The sequence below is a fragment of the Diabrotica undecimpunctata genome, chromosome 11 (genome assembly GCF_040954645.1).
Source record: "Diabrotica undecimpunctata isolate CICGRU chromosome 11, icDiaUnde3, whole genome shotgun sequence".
In the NCBI taxonomy this organism is placed as follows: domain Eukaryota; kingdom Metazoa; phylum Arthropoda; class Insecta; order Coleoptera; family Chrysomelidae; genus Diabrotica; species Diabrotica undecimpunctata.
This window is the reverse complement of record NC_092813.1, coordinates 3410038-3431672: the sequence shown is the minus strand read 5'-3', so window position 1 is coordinate 3431672 and position 21635 is coordinate 3410038. Positions and strand designations below refer to the sequence as shown.

The window sequence follows — 21635 nt, the reverse complement described above, 5'->3', positions numbered from 1 at the left end:
AGTTGTAATAGTCGATGCTTCTCTTCTAGTTATGAAGTCTAGGGAGAGATGACCAATAAAAGATTGAAGTTTATGAAAAGTTGTTTTGCTCTTTTGCTCTAAGTTTTGTCAAGTATCCTCTACCGACTTTTTAAAAACGAATTTCGAGATTCGTTAGCTAGTTGAATTGGAGTGACTTCAGTCACCCCATGGTTGGTAGCTTACAACAATAGAGAGATTTAAAAGTAATTAGGAGTTCTTGCTATTATATTAATGGAAGTAGTAGTAGTAACAAGAACTCCTAATTACTTTTTAATCACACTATTTTTGTTTTTTTTTCTGTTCTCTATGGATCAGTCAAAACACACCATGAAAAGATGTTACTAACAAAATTTTAACTTTCCAACTAAATTTTAAAATGTATATTGTCCATTATTTTAAATGTTATATTTTATATGTGTGTTTTTAATGTTGAGTGTCGTAGCTTTACAAAAATAATCTCAACGACTAGTAAGTGGTAATGACAATTTGAGATATGTTGTAAATATTTATACTTTCTTCTAATTACAGTGTCTTGAAGAAGGAATAAAAGAATTCCGAAAGCTTGACCAAAAGTCAAAAGAGTGTTTCTATAACATCCCGGCCACACCTCTACCGACTTTTTAAAAACGAATTTCGAGATTCGTTAGCTAGTTGAATTGGAGTGACTTCAGTCACCCCATGGTTGGTAGCTTCTTTGGCAAAATGATCTGCTGTTTTATTACCAGTAATTCCGGTGTGAGAAGGCAGCCATATGAGAGAGACTGTTACATCGTAAGCAGAGAGATTTTGGTATATGTCATGAATGTTTTGAACTAATAGGTACTCAGTGAAAATTGTATTGACTAAATGGATATATGAAAGATAATCTGAACAAATGGCAATATGTCTGTTTTGATGTGAGATGCATTTAAAAGCCAACACAATACTATATAGTTCACCTGTGCAAACGTTGCATATTAAGGGTAACCGAGATGATCTTACAAGTTCATGTTTAGTGGTTACTGCACAACCAATACCAGTGGTAGTTTTAGAAGCATCTGTATAGAGAATTAAATTCTAAAAATGCTTTCTTTATAAGAAGGTTAGAAGATTCAAGTTTGTTAAAAATAGTAAGTGAGGTATATATTGAAGGGATATCTTTAGCCCAGAGGGGAAGTAAAGGTAGAGGAAATAAACTAGTCAGAAAAAGGTCAATATTTTTAAGTAGAGGACAAATTAATTGAGGTATAGGTTTTATGATAAGGTGTTGGTTATTGTTAGTGGAAGAAGACGGCATTGTGGCAATTAGGGAATGAACAAGATTACATGGATTTGCAGATGTTGATGCAGCATACGAAAGTAGAAGTGATTATCGTCTTAGGGTAGGAGAAAGTTCATTAGATTCACGGTATACACTCTCAATAGGACTAAAGCGAAAAGCGCTCAGACCTAGAAGTAGTTTTATTGGCACCCCATTGAAGATGACTGAGGGTTTAAAAATGTTCAACCTTTTAAAACAATTGATTTTAAGTTCAGAGATTCGATTTTTTCAATTTAATCTGGAGTCAAACATAAAACCGAGAATTTTACAATAATTAACACCAGAAAGTAGAGAATTGTTAAATAAAATTTGGGGTAAGGGAGTGAAAATCCCTATGGAAAATTTTATTAATTTGGTTTTGCTCTCAGAGAGTGATAATCCTAGTTTGTTAAATCTATCTTGAAGTAGATTTACTACACTTTGTATAAGTTTATATGAGGATGGGACATATTTAAGATGGCAGTAAATGATTAGGTCATCAGCGTATTGAACATATTTGATGGGAGGCAAATTTCGTTGATGGCAAGAATGAATAAAGTTAAACTTAATGCAGATTCTAAAGGGACACCTTAATTTTGAGGAAGAGATCAAAAAAGTTTACCCTTGGCAAGGACTTTAAAGATTCTTTCAATTAGATATTTTTTTACAAATGAAAAAATATTACCATTTAAATTATAGTGGGAGTTTTTGTCAATGATTGCTTTTCTGGAGATTGAATAAAATGCCCCTTCAACGTTAAATATAGTTGCTACGACATCTTGTTGATTATAGATTGCTTAAGAAATGTGTGTTTGAAAAATAAAAAAGTTATCAATAGTAGACCGATTACGTCGGAAGCCGGATTGAGCGTCGGGAATAATATTATACTGTTTAACGAACCACGTGAGTATTTCATTGATCATTGTTTCTAGAAGTTTGCAAGTAATACAAGTAAGAGAAATCAGACGAAAGATATTGGAGTTATAGAGGGCTGGTCAGGTTTTTTAATTGGAATTATTATAGAATTGCGCCAAACATCTGGGAATTTTTGTGTGTTCTAGATAAGGTTATAAATTTCGAGAAGTTTGGAGAGAGATGTATTAGAGAGATTTTTTAAAAATATATAAGGGATATCATCGGGATCATCAGCAGATTTTGTAAATGAAAACAAGGTAAATTTTAGTTTATTTAGGGTAAACAAGCCGTTCATAAACTTGACATCGTGTGGAGTTGAAGAGATGGTGGAGAAAGATTGAGCGCGTAAAGAACTGGGAGTAAAAGCTATATTACTTTTATTGAATCTGTCTTCAACCCCATTAGCGAGTGTGTCAGAAATGAATTGACTGTCAGAGATAACTGTGTTGTTGAAGAAGATGATAGGAGAAACAGTTAGGATATAGGAATGAAGGATGACTAAATTCATAGGATGAAGGTTAGTTTTATTGCCTTGGATTTGTGAAACAGTTTTTTTTATAAATGAGAGTGGAGTTATCATATCCACTGGTAACTTTAACATCCTAATATATAAAACTAAATAATGTAAACTAAATTGTAACATATAACTTTTATCGGGTTTTTACCCAGATATTTAGTGGCTCAAAAAATGTACACCTAGACACTGAGGATGGAATATGGATTCCGAAAACAATTTGTCTTTATCACATAGCCCGTTTGGGTTTTTTAATTTATGTACCTTTTATAAAGGATTTTAACAAAATTTTTTTTTGTAATGATTTTTCTTTTATCTTAGTATAGATTAGGGCAAGATCTTTCATTAACGATTTTCAGCGGTATGTCAGTGGTAAATTTACTGGCTTCATTTAGAGGTTCGTTGGTGTCTAAGGAATTTTCGAGAAATTTTTCAAGATAATTCTAGAAAACCCTAATTTTTGTGTTTTTATAGGATTTGAGTGCAGCTTTTAGTTCGAAATAGTTTATAAGAGAGTTCGGATGATTGGTATCTTATTGTGAAACTGAGGATGAATAATGAAAGGGCGAAGGAAGAAAAGAGTATATATAGTTAGGTCCAGATTTGTTGCAAAACTTTTATTTTAAATTTTCTGCCAGAATCTTGGCTGTCTCTTAATTGTCAAGGATAACCTTTCGATTAAAAAAGAGATTGGATATTTTAAGGTTATTTTTTGTTAACAATTTTTTTTCCAAACTGGACTTGGGCTAGTATTTAATGTACATAAAGTTTTCTTACTTAATTAAATATCGTGTCTAAATTTGGCAAAAGATGAAGTAAAAATATACAGAGAGCAGAAAAAATGAATAAATGCGAGAGAAAGAGAGAAATTCTATTCATCATGTATGCTGTGATCAGATTTGACATCAGAAGATTTATCAGAGGATGCACTTATATATACTCTTGTAAGTCGGAGATAGGCTGTTCTTTTAACTTTTTTAAGATTCTAGTGATACGGTTTTTTAGTGATCTTTTCCTTGTACCTATGTAGAGCTGCAATAAGTCCTTTTGAATACCATCTATGTTGTTGGATTTTTAAGATTCTTGTAGTGGGGTGATACATACAAAAGAGTTCTCAAGAAATGTAATAAGTTGCGTGAAATTGAGTGTAAAATTAGTCGGATTATCTTTGTAAATCATTTCTATAGCGGAAATATAATAAGGTTTCATCGAGTAATCCAATCAAAGATTAGATTTAGACATTTTTTGGCTGGTTTCGGTGGCATTGAAAATGTCGAAGGAGGAAAAGAACTTAATAGAGCAAGAATACCGGATGAAGATAGATGGTAGGAGTATCATGAGAACTGTCATTGAAGTGTCCCCTTTTTTGTCCTACTGCCAACATGGGCTTTGAATTAGTACGACGGGAGATGGATAAATCCATAATGGCAGCCAGGATGGGTATGCAGTTAACGGAGATGGACTCAATTTCCGAAGATAGAAATTCTTTTGATGAAGTTAAGGATTCAGGATTAAGGACTCCTTAGAGTCAGCTGAAAATGAAGAAGAGGGAGGAGCATTAGCTGCAATGAGTGTCTGATCTGGTCAACTGGAGACTTTGCAATCAGACTCCACGGTACGACCCGTAAGCTTACAAAGAAAACACTATAGTCTGTCAGAGAATAAAAATATTTTAAAGGATGTATTTTCATGGTTAATTAACAGAGAAGATTGCACTTCGAAGTTCACCTTGTTAGCTATTTCAAATGTTACCCTAGGAAAACTCATGATATATGCCTATTGATCATCTGATGTTCCGTATTTTTTAGGGACTGCTCGATTAGGAATGCGGGATGAAAGGAGATACATTTGAAATAAGGATTCTTTTGGTCGCAGAAAGAAGCCTGCAGATAAAGATGACGGTGGAATTAATTATGACGTTCGGTGTATTAGTTGATCAACGATGTCGGTAGAAGTGAGGAAAATGCAGATTCGATTATTCGAAATGCGAGATGTAAAAGTAATATTTTTTGGATAAACTATTTCAGCAATTTCTTTAATATATTTAAATAAAACAGTATTCAAAATGGAGTGCATGACAATAACTTGTTCCCTTTTAGAAAACGAACGGGAAGGAGGTCTAGAGACTGCGTCAACGACATATGATTTTGGGTTGGAATTGAAGTTGTTTTGTGTAAATGTAAATATTTAATTGCTGTTCATGATGTGTAGTCCTGGTTACCCAGACCGTAACACAATACCTAAATGTGAGTACCTAATGGACCCTCTTCCAAACTGGAAAGAAAGAAAAAAAGGATCTCACCTATTTCTTGGGATTTTCACTGGTTTTCTTTAATTACACCAATATAGCCGCAATTAAATTCGACTATTGAAATATAAAACCAAATTTGATACTCGTTTTCTTATCACATTGTGATTAAAGAACTTCGCTTCGTATTGTTAACTCGTCGATGAATTACTTTATCTGTTTAATACTGTTTAAATCTTTAAAATCCGTGAGGAACTTTAAAAAGGGTGTTTAACCTTTGACAGTTATTTGACGTTTTTTGAATCGATTATTTGAAGCTTTATTTATAAACTTCAACATTTTATTAAAAAAAAAAACAGTTTGAAAAAGTGCTTTTTAGCTTCTAAACATTTATACTACTTTTGATATTTTTCATGTCATACGGCTGTACGTAGGCTCAATGAAAAGCTGGTGTAAAAGCACTTAAAAAAAAAACAGAAATTTCCATAACCAATAACAAGAAACAAGCTGAGAAATTGCAGCGGACAGATCTCCCTTGCATTTTTCTGTGGTGATATTTTACGAGTACCATTATTTTAATGTTTCAAAACTAATTTACTTCTTCACTGTGTATGCCACTTATAAATCGAATTATAAAATTTAGATATTGTTTTACAATGTGTTCAATTTTCAGCTCTTAATTTTAATAAACAATGAAAATATTGGCAATTTCTTAAATAAGAAAAAAAATGCTATTTGATTTCCTCTGGGCCATAGAAGGTTTTGTTTTTTTTTTAAATGTTTTTTTTTTATTAGCTTTATATTGAGCCTACATACAAATGTATGACATAAAAAAGTCAAAGTTATTAGAAATTTTTATATGCTAAAAATTTGTTATTCTTCAAACTGATTTTTAAAATCAAAATATAATCTTGATGTTTTTTTTTATTAATTTAAAACGAAGCCATGAAAATCGATATCTATTTACAAAATAACCCTAGAGTGACTGTTTGGACAAGTACAGTTGTTTAAATAATCGGTCTCCTGGATAAAAAAATTGAATAACTCATAAACTGTATGGTCGTTCTGTATGATATTTAGCACACTTTAAAAACTCATTAACTGCCATAATTTTAAATAGTTATTACATATCGTTATGCAGAAAAGAAAGTTATTTATATTTATATTATTTATATTTATATTAACATTTATAAATTTTACTTTAAAAATAAGGGTTTTTAAATTATCTCGGTCAATTCTTTATGTATTTTAATTATAAAAATATCAATATTAGAGAACATTTTATGATCTATAACTTTTATTTTAACCATATATCTCTAACATGAATAAGAAACGTTTTATGCGCATAAACTTTTTTCACTTTTTACGATTGTTTAATAAAAAAGCAAAGCAAAATTAGCTGAAGTCTTCACATAATTGTCATCAGCTACCCCTCATATATCTTTTAGAGACTTTAAATACCTGTTTAAGATTTTTTCAGCTTTTTTAGAGTTGTAGATCATAAAAAGTTATGTTATTTTTGAGAGTATCCAAATTAAAATACATGAAACTATTAACTGAAATAGTTGCAAAAAAACCTTATTTTTGCAGTTATTTATAAATTATAATAACTAATAAAGTGCGCTAAATATCAATCAGAGCAAATACTTTATAGGTTATTTATTCTGTTTATAAACATTTATAATAACGTTGATATCGTTTATGCCACAAACTTATTTAGAGGCTTATGAAAAACTGGTGAAAAACACACTTTCTAAAAAAAACAGAATCTTCTATGACCATTACTAGGCAAGAGAGCATTTTATATTTAAAACCAAAGCATTTTATTCTTAAAATCATACTTCCATTGTCTATTAACAGTAAGAGCTGAAAATTGAAGGGGCCCTAAATGAAGATCTGAATTGTGAGTTCCAACATGGCATATGAGGTAAAGAAGTAAAAATTTATAACGCGTTAAAATGATGGTATTCGTAAAATACCGCTTCGGAAAAGTAGAATAGAGAAACATTTGAGCTCGGTTTTTTTTTAGATTTGAACTTTTTCAAAGTGAAGCGCGATTGCAAAATTTGCAATATCTTGGCCTCTGTAAAACATATTTTTTTTTAAACTGGGATAGGTCAACAAAAAGTTGTTTACATAATCGCTTTCTACGATTAACAAATCGTCACTATTTTTATTAGTTACATTACATACCATTATGCAAAAACAAAGTTATTAAAATTTATAAATTTCTGCAAAATCAAGGGTTTTTTGCAATTATTTTGGTGAATTATTTATATATTTTAATTTAGAAACTCACAAATGGAAGAACTTTTTGAATCTACAATTTTTATTTTAACTATTTTTCTCTAAACTGGATAAAAAACGTTTATAGCCAAAATCACCTGTATGTCTTCACAGATTTATTATTAACTAACCCTCATATATCTTTTAGAACCTTCAAATATCTGTATAAAATTTTTACGTGAAACCAATAATTTTTTCCCAGATGGACCTTTGTATAAATTAGTTCTACGATAAAGATGAACTTATTTCTACTTTTCAATACAATAACTAAAGATAGCTAAATAAATACATATTTAAATATCTAATATTTGTTTATGTTTATTAACTTGATTTTACTCACTAATTTGTTCTTCCGAAGTTTATTATATCATAATTATAATACCAACGAAAACGTAAGTTAATTACGTAACGGAAACGGTGTAAAATAAAAGAATATAAAAAAAGTTTCTATTTACTTACCAGAGTGTAATATCCATCTTTGACAAGGCGAAGGATTTTTGTCGGAAATCTGAACATTCTTAATCCATGAATTTTGTATGGTGATAAACCACATTTGTAATAACAACAAATATTTCCGGCCATCTGTAAAAAACCATTTATTTATTATGGAAGTAACATTATTTTAATTTAAAATCACTTTTTTCAAATATTATCGAATGTATGTATTATCCGGTAAAATTTATTTCTAAATACCTAATTTGTTCATTTCTCATACAATGTTTTTTTATGTTTTACACACATGTAATTAAAATGTTTTACTTACCTCGGACCAAATTTTTGTAATACACTTCTAAATAAAATAAAATATTTAAATTCTTTAAACTTATTTAGATATAGGAAGATTTAGAAGCCACAGTACGTTTATGTACAATTTTAGTTGACACGATATTTACTAGTTGATAGTAATAACTCTATTTTAAATGAATAGCTTAAGTGATTCAAGGTATGTTTTTTGTTACATGTTTATTTGTAAGTAAACCTGTTGCTACTATGTCAGTGAAATATTGCAACGCTGGTGAATTTAATTCAGGGGATCAAAAATGGACGTTTAGTTTAGTCTTTAACTTTTTCACATAGCACCATCTAGTATAATGTATACCAAACAAACAATGGTATATTAAAATCTATTGAGACAGAAAGAGTGGTGACATCTAGTGACTGTCTCAATTAGAATCAAACAAATTTGTACATTGCGTTGGCTAACTAGTCCTATTTAAACAATGGTAACACAGAATTTAGTTTACTTTTAGCAGATAAATTAAAATCATTAATAAACCAGTTCTTGAAAATCAGTTTAAAAATATTGTTTCAATAATAAATATAAAGAAGCCCACCTTTAGTAAAGTAGCTGGAATAACAGGTAAGTAGTGTTTATGTATCACATATTTTAAAAATTAACTAAACTCTATTTTCACTATTTGGGAGAGTGAGTCATCGTTTGAAGGCGTAGAAGTGGGGAAAGACGTATGAAAATCCAGTGGCGTTCACTCACTTTTATTTCAACGTTAATTATATTATAATGTTTAAATATTATTGTTCAAAATAGGCCACAATATATTTATCTGGTTTTTACTGGAGTTTCAATCTCTATATCCAAAGACCGTTTTCAAAGATATAAATTATAGTTATATTTATTTTATTTGTTTATTATTATATATTCATATATTCTTATATTATTTTCTTTTTTTTTTTTCTTAACTTTAAAAACGGTCTCTGTAATAGAGATCGAAACGTCAGTAAAATAAACATGTAAATAGATGTATTGTGGCTTATTTCCAACATTCTCCCTAAAAATACGGAATGTCACAAGCAAAAAGCCACAAAAAAAATAAATATTGCTATCATTTGTATATTTGAAAACGATCTCTTTATATAGAGATCGAAACGTCAGTAAATTAAACCTATGAATAAATATTTTGTGGCTTATTCCCTACTGTCTCCTAAAAATACAGAATGCCACAAACAAAAAGCTATAAAAAACAAGTAATTTTGCAGAAAGCTTACTGATGCCACCCGGTTGCCGCGGAAGTTACGCTAAAACGTCTTTTGACGTGACCCGCCCTTAAAGAGTTACACAATGAAATGTTTTTAAAACAAATTTTAAGACAGTTTCCACACCACCCGAGAGGTATGTCTTGTGGCGCGTTACTTTTTTTTAAATGGGTGTTCGCCAAGAGCCATATTTTCCCATTAAATAAAATAAAACACTTAAACAGTATAAAACAAAACAAAATAAAATCCTATAAAACAAAATAAAATTCTATAAAAACAAAATAAAAATAATTTTGGATGTAACAAAACATTGTTCTATTCTAACACAAACACTAACCACACTTACTATGTTCTTCTCGTTTTTTTCTGTTTTTGGTTTTTTTATGCTGATGTTCCTACTAAACTATTAGAAAATATTATTCGCTGTCTAAATCTGAAGATGTAGTGCTGCTATCGCTGTCATTATCTTCACCTGGTGTAATTATAATTGGCTCTAGTAAAACTTCGACATGAGTGTCAAGTTCCCACATACGATATTCTTCTTTAATTATGTGGCCTATACATTTAGCCCATTTCTCTGGAGTTACATGGAGGATTGCTTGAATCAAAAGTTTCTTAACTTCGTTTAATTTGAACGTTTTGTTATTGCGTGCTACTTCTCCTTTCACTTGCGCCCAGATAAGTTCAATGGGATTAAGTTCGCAATGATAAGGTGGTAGACGCAGAACTTTAACACCATAATCTTTTGCAGTTTCATCCACAACATATTTAAGATATTCACTTTTCCTTAACCGTGCAATGTCAAGTAGTTGAATTTTGAGCATTGATTCTTCGTATGCAATCCCCTTTTCTGTAAGCCATTCTTGAATTCTCCCTTTCCGCCATACCGTCGTCGGTAATTGTTTTAGTCTGCGGCTATGATATGGCGCATTGTCCATAACAACCACAGACTCAGATTCCAATTTTGGTAAGATTCTCTTAAACCAGCGCTCAAATACTTCAGAAGTCATTTCTTCATGATAATCACCTGTTTTTTTCGACTCAAATTGAAGCACACCATCATCAAAGAACCCTGTATCACTTCCTATATGGGTGATGATTAAACGCCGTCCCTTTCCTGATGGAGCCTTTAATCCTGTAGACCAGCCTTCTATAAATGCTTCGCGTTTACTTTTTACATTTAAATCTTGCCAAACTTTTCCAACTATATGACCTTCGTTAATCCAGGTTTCATCCAAATAATATATTTTGCATCCAGTGCTGCGAATTTTTCGTATTTCTTCTAAATATTTTCTTCTCCACAGAATAATTTCATTTTTTTCTAATAGCATACTTTTTCTGTTGCGGTTTACGTATCGAAAGTTCATTTCGTGCATGGTCCTAATTAAGACCTTACGAGATATCTTGGGTAAAGAGTCATCATTTTCGAGCTCTTGAGAAATTTTTTTCAGTGTTGGAATTTCACTCCGAAAATAAAATGAATGAATTTTTCGACGTATAATATTCCTTGTCTCGTCATCCAAAACAATGCTTTTCCTACCTCTAGTTTTACCTTTTTCTTGCTTTTTATTTTCCGATGTATTTTTAAGTACACGATAAATACAGCTAACGGATACTTTTGTTAAACTGCAACAAATGTCGACCGCTTGGCTAACGTTTAATGCCATTTTTCTGCCGACAATTCCTTCATAAACGTTTCGTATCATTACCTTCTCTTCGGACGTTAACATTTTCCGTCTCTTTTGCGGCTTTTCATTCTTGGAATCAACATCAGAATTTTGCTGTCTTCTCTTGGAACAACTCGGTTTTTCGTCCATTGTATTTCAATAATCTGGATATATACTATATATACAATAATTTCAAAGAATATAACTAAATATTTACTGTAAAACGACAAACTATAACACTCTTATTATCAATAACACGTTTTATCAATACTACAATACAATATTGATAAAACAGTATTGACAACAATAAGTTTACAAACTTATCACATAAAATATACTCACAAAAATACATGCACTATTTACCCATAGAAACACCAATGTTTTCTTCGTTCATTTCTTCGGCAAAAAATAATAAAAACTAGTTTTACTGCATGTCTGGATCCGAATTGTAAAACCGAGTTCCCTCGCTAATTCCAACATTGCCAAACGATTGAAAAATAATGTTTTAAAATATCGATTTTTATTTTATAAATTTAAATACGTAACGAAACGGAACATATAAATAAAATTTATTTTATTACAATTTTGTGCTTAATTTTTACTATTGAAAAAATCATGTTTTTTGGTATTTTTATGACGGTAATAATCGCTGCGTGGAAGAATACAGGTTTTGTATGACCATAATTACTACTTGTGAACAAGATTTGGCTACACTGTACGACAACTTCTGGTCAAGTCTACTATAGAGAAGCACAAATAAATATACAACTTTATATATTCTGTAATTTCTTATGAGGAAACGCAAATTTCAATCGAGAAAACAGGCAGTTTTCGAGGACTGCTGTGTACATTTAAATTTGAGGATATTCGGCGTTTAAACTATGATATCACTCTTCTGAATTGAGGGTTTCTACTATAAAAGCAACAGAATTTAAACCTTATTGAAAAAGCACCAAAAGAAAATATGTAATGGGTCCTAAATATAGTTCAATCATGTATCACACTATGGAAAACAGCAAAAGGAAATTGTGCTTAGGTCCAGTATATTAGCAACATGAGCTGGTTGCATTTGCAACATGGAAAAATACAAAGAAAACGATACCAATCAAAGTATTATCTCAACAATACAGTATTCATATAGTATCTTTTGGTCTATTCGACTACGACCTTTTCAGATCTGTTGTGGTCCTTAGTGACCAGGTATAATTGCAATATGTAAAAGTAACAAGAAAAAATTATGCTGAATGGAAGTGTTAAAGATAAAATTCAGTATAAAGCGGCCCCTAGATGGTTAATATTATGGTCAATATATTGGACAATAATTTATATTGTACAATATATTGATCGTCTGTTGGTCACATTGAATGATTGAGCAATATATTGTGTCAATCAACATGACTTTCATTTTTATTGAGCATATTGTAAATATTGCGGCGTCTGTGAGTAATATTGCGCAATGTTGGTTCAGTTTCGTTTTAACACTCTTGTTGTAAACATCGCGGTACGGCAAAAAATATGTCCGCAAAGGAAAAATGGGCAGAAAGAAAGTTTATTATAGATTATAGAGTGCATCGATGTGTATCGGTCGTTACTGGCTTTGTGGAATGTCAAGAGTAAAGATTAGAGTAATAAAATAAAAAAAAAGAACAGTAGTATCAATTGCTCCAAAAATATAGAGAATATTATCCAGATGCTGATAAGTTGCAGTTTCGTTGCGTACTAACTTTAGAAAAGAATTGCGTCGTATAAGGGACTCTAAAACAAGTGGTGCAGAGACAGACAATGTAATTTAACCAACATTATGGTAATGCAGTTTCTCGTGGGTCAGGACGAACCTAGTGCTTCACAAAGTACTATACAGGAAGGGAATAATGATAAGGAAGAAGCAGATAATAATATAAACGATGTGGACAGTGATAATTCAAAAACTGTTTTAAAAATCAATGTAAGCATATAAAGTTTAATAATTCAAGTTTACATTTTAAGCAAATTTATGTTGCCATGAAACCTGTTCCGTTTCGCATTTATATTTATTTTAAATATTATTTATCACAGTGGTGATATATTCGTTTTTATTTCTATTTAAACATACGCGCCACTAACGGTAACGCTTTGTGTTTTGCCCGCTAAAGCAGAAACCGGCTTTGGCGCGAAAGACTCACTTCGCCATCAACACTCGACCAAGTCGGTCGATATTTTGTATTAGTCGGCTTTTTAACGATTGTAATCAAAATATACGTAATAAAAGTGTTTCAACCCCATAGTTTTTTCTTCATGGTCCATTCGAGTTGTATATATCAGTGGTTATCAAAGACATTTGTGCAGTTTGATTCAATCTAAATTTAGTTAACTAGCCGGCAAGTCGTCCTCTTCTGTTCGTGAGGGCGGAGTCAAGTGGTTACAAGTAACCGTTACAAGTAACGATTACAACCTTCGAGCGGTTCCTGTAGAGCTACAATTCAAGCTGCTAGCAGTCCACCCAACATTACATCCAGCACCGTAGCAGAAAGCATCTGTAGTCTTTCATCTAGTGCGTGGATAGAACTTCATCTGGTCAACAGCACGCCTAATCAAAGTAAGTGAGCCTTTCCCATCTCTATTTCATATATTCTTTCTACTTGCGTGGAGTTAAATGTCGTTTAACTAGGGTCAATTATAAAAACCTGTTTATTTGGTTAAACTCATTTTATTACTCAAATATTTCGTTAAAAGGTACAAAAACCTGTCTTGCTTCGAAACAAAACAACTATTCATTTCATATACTTGATTTTTTATCGCCGAGTAAAACCTTTTATTGCCTTACTTACATTTCAGGTAACGAACCCTATATAATTTATGCGGTTTTACTTGCAGTTAGATAAAAAATAGAATTTTCAACATTTTGTACAATTTTATTGCTTATTCATAACGACAGGTAAAACCTTTTCTTATAATTGCGATTTCATTATTTCATTAGTATACTGGTAAACATTTTAAATCTTTTCATCGTAAAATAAACTTCGAGTATTATTAAAAAATATTTTATTATGTCTCTAAAAGATTTAAACAAAAAAAGGGGTATACTCAAATCACGATTGACAATATTCAAAAAATGTCTTAATAAACAGATTGAAAAACAATCTGACAATTTAGTTATTGAGGTAGAAACCAGGTTAGCAGATATACAGCCTATTATAAATGAATTCGAAAAAATTCAATACGAAATAGAAAACATTTCGAAGAATGTTTTTGAGGAATTAGACAATAGGGAAAGGAGGTTAGTCTTTGTATGTGGGTATATTTTATTTTATAAAATATACCCACATACAAAGACTAACCTCTTTTGTTATACGTGGTATACAGCCAGCTGCAGGAATTATTTTCCTTGTGGATTTTGTTAATAGGGAAAGCTTTTCAGATTTGTATTATTCGCTTGTATCACAAGCAGAAGCATTAATAAATTCGATTTTAAATAAGCCTGAATGTAACAATCGTCCCGTAGAATCATTTTCTTTGAACTTAGGTAGCACTCATTTAACAAATGTAGAGCAAATTAATACAGTCCACTTAACTCTCAAATAAAGCTCCCAACTATTGAGTTGCCTCATTTCAAAGGGTCATACGGGGGGTGGCTTGAGTATCATGATACCTATGATAGTCTAATTCATAAAAATCCTTCGATCAATTCAATTCAGAAGTTCCATTATCTTCGGGCATCTCTAGGTGGAGAAGCTGAACAGGTTATCAGCTCATTAGAGATTTCGGCCGCGAATTATGATATAGCATGGAACTTACTATGCGAAAGGTTTGCAAACACGCGTCTTTTGATCTACAGTTATACAAAGGCCTTATTTGATTTGCAACCCATTCCAAAAGAATCTTCTACTCATCTTCGTCAACTAATTGACAATGTTTCGAAAAACTTGCGTTCGCTAGAATCTCTTCAGCAGCCTGTCCATTCTTGGGACACTCTGTTAATATTCATGATAGCAAGCAAGTTAGATGCCCTCACTGCGAGGGAATGGGAATCATATAGATCCGGAAGTGATCTTCCTACCTTTGAAGATATGATCGCATTCTTGAAAGGCAAAGCTGATCTTCTAGAGAAGCTAGAAGTATCGAAAGTTACGTATAAATCGGACAGGCAGTCCAAATTCTCAAGGCAGTCGCAATCTTTTCTCTCGTTCAATAGAAAAGCATGTACGTTCTGCAAAGAAGATCATAAAATATATAACTGCGCTAAATTCTTGGGGGCTTCGACCCAAGAGCGAATCAAACACGCTAGGGATTCAAAACTTTGTACAAATTGCCTTTATTCTGGCCATTTTAGCTCCAACTGCAAATATGGAGCGTGTAAAAAATGTAAGGCAAAACACCATAGTTTGTTGCATTTAGATAAACAATCCGTTCACACTACCGATACTAATCAGCGGGTGGAGTCTGAACCTGAACACCAAGTGTCTCTTTCAGCTCACTCGAATGTAGCTCAATCAATTTTGTCTACAGCTGTCGTTCAAATATTCGATAAAATCGGTAGGGTTCATCAATGCAGGGCTTTTCTTGATTGTGGCTCTCAATCAAATCTCATAACGAGAGAATTAGCTGATAAGCTAGCGCTATCAAGGTCCGAGGTAAATATCTCTATTGTAGGGATAGGTCATGCAGTCTCAAACATTCGATCTAAGTGCACAGCGAAGATTCAGTCAAGGCAGTCTTCGTTTTCTACATCTCTTTCATGTCTCGTAGTCAATAGTATCTGCGATAGAATTCCAGCATATAGTTTCGACATTGGAAACTTAGATATTCCACGTCATTTAAGACTAGCAGATCCAGATTTTCATGTTGCTTCAAAAATCGACATTCTGATAGGTGTTGATACTTTCTGGAAAATCTTGTGTGTGGGACAATTCAGTTTAGGTCCTTCTGCTCCAGTCATGCAGAAAACAAGGTTCGGTTGGATAGTTTCCGGTCAGTTTAATGACAAGGGAAGCAGTTTCATATTGCAACTTCAGTAGAAATGATTCAAGTTCTGACTTAAATGTTCAGTTACAAAAATTCTGGGAACTCGAAAAGTACACGAAACCTGTACTTTCCGAGGAAAACTTAATATGCGAAAAACACTTCTCCTCAACGGTGAAGAGAAATGACGAAGGTCGCTTTATCACCAATATACCTCTGAGGGGCTCCATTGCAAATATAGGTGATTCAAAGCGACAGGCATCAAAACGTTTTCTCAACTTGGAGAAAAAACTTCATAAAAATGACGCCCTAAAAAGGATGTATACCGAATTTATGGAAGAATACATACAACTTGGTCACATGTTCAAGGTTGATGATAGTCAACAGAGCTTTTCGTATTATCTTCCCCATCACGGGGTCTTAAAGGATAACAGTCTCACCACAAAGCTTCGTGTGGTGTTCGACGGTTCCTTTCCATCTTTTTCTGGTCTATCAATAAATGACATTCAAATTTGGGGTCCTACCATTCAGGACGATCTATTCGTAATTTTATTGCGTTTTCGACAATATGCATTTGTTGTTTCTGCTGATATTACAAAAATGTATCGTCAGGTGCTCGTGGATCCTGAACAACGAGCACTTCAGCAAATTTTCTGGCGTTCTTCTCCTTCTGATACTCTGAGCACATATCAGCTAAATACGGTCACATATGGAACAGCTTCAGCTTCGTTTCAGGTCATTCGTTGCTTATTTCAGTTAGCATCCGAGAATAAAGATCTTCACCCTACTGCTTCCAAGATCATCAATATTTGCGAGATTTCTATGTTGATGATCTTCTGACAGGTGGAGATTGCGCAGAGTCATTGTCAAATGTATGCAAGGATATCAACAATATCTTAAACAGCGGATGTCTTGAGTTGAGGAAGTGGGTATCGAATGATCCGGTAGTACTTAATAAAATTCAAAGTTCCAAGTGTCTATCAAATCTAAAATCATTCGGTGGAGAGGAAAAGGTATAGGTACTTGGCCTAAATTAGATGTGTGATTCGGACACACTAAGATATAAGGTAGCTGATTTACCTAATCCTAATAAGGTAACGAAGAGAATAATTCTTTCTCGTATTGCTCAGATCTATGATCCTCTTGGGCTGCTTAGCGCTTGCACAATTACGGCCAAGATTATAATGCAAATTCTTTGGCAAGAAAAGCAAGGCTGGGATGAATCTGTTCCTCAAATCATTTTTACGCAGTGGCAGCATTTTAAGAAGAAATTACTTAGATTAAATAATATCGAAATACCTTGGTACGTAAAATTAAAGGATTCAATCTCTTGTGAGCTACATGGTTTTTCTGATGCCAGCAACAAGGCATATGGTGCTGCAATCTATGTTAAGAGTGTTGATTCTGATGGACATGTTTTGGTTCGTCTGTTATGCGCAAAATCCAAGGTTGCACCCCTTAAGGTGATTAGTATACCTCGTTTGGAATTGTGCGGCGCATTGTTACTTGCTCGTTTGTCTGAAAGGGTAATCAAGTCCTCAGATATCAATTTCGATAAAGTATTTCATTGGTCTGATTCTACTATCACTCTGGCATGGATACGCACACAGTCAAAACTATTAAAGACGTTTGTAGGAAATCGTGTCGCTGAGATTCAGAAAGGAAAAGTTGGCACCACGTAGTTTCGAAGGATAATCCTGCTGATCTTGCTTCTCGTGGAATTAGTCCCCTATTACTCATGTCTTCTGACTTATGGTGGCATGGACCTTCCTGGCTTAAATCAAATGATTATCCTACACAATTTTCTCTTCCAGATGACATTCCGGAGTTAAAGACTGCCGAGGTCATTACTTTGTCTGCCACATTAGACTTTTCATTAATAAAGCAATTCTCTAGTTTGATTAAGTTAAAGAGATGTACTGCTTACATTCTGAGATTCATTAATAATTGCAAAATATCCAAGTCTTCCCTTCATGAGAGAGCTTCAGGTGCTTTAACTTCTCAGGAGATTTCAACCGCTATGTTTTACCTAGTAAGGATAGTTCAGAATGAATGTTTCTCGGAAGAAATACGCAATTTGACAAAAAAGAGGCCTATAAGCCCAAAAGGAAAACTCATTTCGTTGCAACCATTTCTCGATTCAAATCGAATACTTTGTGTTGGTGGTAGATTAAAAAATTCATCGTATTCTTTTGAGAAAAGACATCCGATTTTGCTACCATCTAATAATTATTTTACTGACTTAATTCTTTTAGACCTGCACGTTAAACTCTGTCATGCAGGTCCTCTTCTTCTTTTATCTACAATTCGAAATGAATTTTGGCCTATTCATGGTAAAAATTCAGCCAAGCGTATCGTCCATAAATGTATTAGGTGTTGTCGTGCAAGTCCACCTAAAAATCTGTCTCCAATTATGGGTGATTTACCGAAGGATCGTGTTGACCCATCCCCTCCTTTTTATATCACAGGCGTAGATTACGCAGGTTATTTTTTAGTCAAGGATCGAAAGGGGCGTGGATGCAAACTTTTAAAGGCATATGTAGCCTTATTCGTGTGTTTCACAACTCGTGCTGTTCATTTAGAACTGGTATCTGATTTACCTACTCATTCATTTATAGCAGCCTTTAAGCGCTTTGTAAGCAGAAGAGGAAAGCCTCTTAAGATATACTCTGATAATGGAACCAACTTTCAGGGTGCTTATCGTGAACTAAAAGAGTTTTATGATTTTATTAAGACTAATAAGCGTGAGATTCAAGACCATTCAATAATCGAAAGTATTGAATGGCACTTCATACCTCCACAATCGCCGCACTTCGGTGGCCTTTGGGAGGCCGGCGTTAAGTCAATGAAATCGCATTTAAAACGCGTCGTCGGCAATGCTCACCTCACGTATGAGGAATTCTGTACAATACAGAAGTAGAATCTGTCCTTAATAGTCGTCCTATATCTGCCCTTTCATCAGACCCCAATGACCTTTGTCCTTTGACTCCGGCTCATTTTCTGATTGGAAGGCCTTTGACAGCCATTTCTGAACCTGATTTGATGTCAATAAACGAAAATAGATTGAACCACTTCCAGCGCCTTCAAAAAATGGTGCAGCACATTTGGTCAAGGTGGTCTAAGGAGTTCATAGGAGAGCTGCAGCAGCGGAAAAAATGGAAACAAGTTTCCAAAGACATTAATATTGGCACACTAGTTCTTATCAAGGAAAAGAACTTGCCTTCTCTAATTAGGCAGTTGGGACGTGTAGTCGAGCTGCATCCAGGTCCAGACGGAGTTTCCAGGGTGGTGTCCATAAAGACGACGAGAGGTATCATTAAGAGAGCAGTATCTGTCATCTGCCCTCTACCATGCAGTGAATAGTGCTAGACTTTTGAAAAATTTTGGTCATTTTTGAAATTGTTAAGTTGTTGTATTATTTTGAAAGACTTTGGCCTTTCAAGGCGGGCGGCCTGTTCCGTTTCGCATTTATATTTATTTTAAATATTATTTATCACAGTGGTGATATATTCATTTTTATTTCTATTTAAACATACGCGCCACTAACGGTAACGCTTTGTGTTTTGCCCGGTAAAGCAGAAACCGGCTTTGGCGCGAAAGACTCACTTCGCCATCAACACTCGACCAAGTCGGTCGATATTTTGTATTAGTCATCTTTTTAACGATTGTAATCAAAATATACGTAATAAAAGTGTTTCAACCCCATAGTTTTTTCTTCAAAACCTGTCCCTCGTTATTAAAAAAATCACAATAATTATCTCTGACACTTTTTGCTACAGTGGCTGAATTTCTGGCATGAGTTGTATAAAGTGATATTGATTGTCCAGTTGTTCTCCAAGTTGCTTTAACAATATTTCCTGATTCAAAATCTTCTACATCCACAGAATTATTGTAGATGTATGACTGAGATTGGTTTCTTCTTAAATAATTGTGTAAATAGCAACATGATAAGACAATGATTTGAGCTTTCTTAGGCAATAATGCAATAGGTCGTTGAAATACACCGAATTTTGATACTAATATTCCAAATGCATTTTCCACAATGTGACGGACACAACTAAGTCGATAAGTAAAAATTCTTTTTTCCATCGTTAATCCTGTTTGGCTGTAAGGTTTCATGAAATTTTCTGTCAGTGCAAAAGCGTCATCTCCAACAAAGACAAAGGGTAGTATCTTTTGACTATTTGGCAACAGATCAGGTTCTGGGATTTTAAGTGAATTATCTGATAATGCTTTTCCAAATGCAGTATAATTCAAAACACCTCCGTCTGATATTCGTCTATTAATTCCTGCATCTACCATAATAAATTCGTAATTGCTATTTACAACTGCCATCATTACAATACTAAAAAACTTTTTGTAATTGTAATAATATGAGACTGTATGTGGAGGTTTTTTAATTGCCACGTGCTTTCCATCTACAGCTCCTAGACAATTAGGAAAATTCCATTGAACATTAAATCGATTGGCAATAGCTTTCCATTCAGCTTCTGTTGTTGGCAACTACAATTACAAGTTAAATTGTTAATATACAAACTTATTACTACTAAACAAAAATTTAATAAATGTTTTTTTTACGGCAGTGCACATAGGAGGGATTACCAAAAACGAAGGCAAGAAAACTTGATAAGTCCAAACAATTAACAGCTTTAGCCCTTAAACACCTTGAAAAACCATCAACTGATTATGAGAAAATTGCTTCTGCTTGGGCAGTAGAATTTGAAAAAATGACGCATCGCAAAAAATTTTTGCGAAAAAGGCCATTAACGACATACTATTTGAAGGTTAAATGGGAACACTGCATAGGAATTCTGTGCAAATTAATACTTTTTCTACTTTTTTAACCTCAACTACTAATCGGAAAACAGACTATGAACTAGTCAGAGGCCCCTACTGTTTGTAACTATTTTTCAACTTTTCAATAAAAATATAATTTTACAGTAAACTGAGATATTTAAAATAAATTTTGTTTTGTGTTTAAAATAATCTGATGGGGGAGACGGTCCTGCAAGTGACACAGTAGTTTCGTTGATTTTTGCTTCGTAATAAACTTCAAATAATTGGGGAATTACAAGTTAGAAAATTCAACAAAGTTCAAAAATAAGAGTTAAAAGTTAAGTGCATACAGGTGATAGTAGTGAATAAAAGAAATACCATCAGACAAGTAAGATATAACCATTTTAAATAATTTTAACAAGTTTTGAGTAAATAAATACACACATTTGGAATACGTACAAATAATATATCTTCTACGCCTATGGTGGTTTTGAAACTGTTGTTGATATTCATTCTAGAGGGTTTTTAAATGAAAATGATAAAAAATTTGAATCGTTTTTGTATGATTTTGGTCACTTTCAACTGATTAGCGTATTTACACATTATTTCAGTCTTCGTTTAAATTTGAATTGAGCCGTTTAAAAATGCCTAAAAACGTGATATCTCATTTTGACAGATCCAGAGTAATTGATTTGTTACAACAGGACTTTAGTCAAAGTTATATCGTGAATATTCGTGATGTTACTCAGAGTGCTGTATCGAAAATTAAAAAAAAAATCCAAGATACAGATAAAGTCAAGGATCGTCTCAGAAGTGGTAGAAATCGATGTACAACAGCAGCACAAGACCGGCAAATAACATTTATAGCTGGTAGAAATCGTCTGGAATCTACAAGTGGTATATCCAGAAAAATTTCTAGGCTTCAAGGACTGAATATTTCACGGCAAACAATAACACGCAGACTAAATGCGGTCAATTTGTATCGTAGAAGACCGCTAC

The 21635-nt window shown here is 33.1% G+C and overlaps 3 protein-coding genes across 3 annotated transcripts; all 3 read left to right on the top strand.

The window, feature by feature from the left end:
* Window positions 1-12723: 12723 nt before the first annotated feature.
* On the top strand, window positions 12724-15916 carry LOC140452594 (uncharacterized). Its single transcript, XM_072546912.1, has 2 exons — window positions 12724-12867; window positions 14597-15916. Exons 1-2 carry the CDS (start codon window positions 12724-12726, stop codon window positions 15914-15916), a joined length of 1464 nt encoding a protein of 487 aa, XP_072403013.1.
* Window positions 15917-16897: 981 nt separating this feature from the next.
* LOC140452593 (uncharacterized) lies at window positions 16898-17542 on the top strand. The gene has a single exon (XM_072546911.1). The coding sequence runs from the start codon at window positions 16898-16900 to the stop codon at window positions 17540-17542; it is 645 nt and encodes a 214-aa protein (XP_072403012.1).
* A 56-nt stretch (window positions 17543-17598) lies between these two features.
* LOC140452592 (uncharacterized) lies at window positions 17599-18780 on the top strand. The gene has a single exon (XM_072546910.1). It carries the CDS (start codon window positions 17599-17601, stop codon window positions 18778-18780), a length of 1182 nt encoding a protein of 393 aa, XP_072403011.1.
* Window positions 18781-21635: the final 2855 nt, after the last annotated feature.

Excerpts from the sequence above, each read along its gene's own strand:
- LOC140452594 (XM_072546912.1), top strand. The coding sequence starts at position 12,724 with ATGGTAATGCAGTTTCTCGTGGGTCAGGACGAACCTAGTGCTTCACAA. Across the intron at positions 12,868-14,596 it reads AAACTGTTTTAAAAATCAAT|AAGTTCCATTATCTTCGGGC; the intron begins GTAAGCATATAA and ends AATTCAATTCAG.
- LOC140452593 (XM_072546911.1), top strand. The coding sequence starts at position 16,898 with ATGTGTGATTCGGACACACTAAGATATAAGGTAGCTGATTTACCTAAT.
- LOC140452592 (XM_072546910.1), top strand. The coding sequence starts at position 17,599 with ATGTCTTCTGACTTATGGTGGCATGGACCTTCCTGGCTTAAATCAAAT.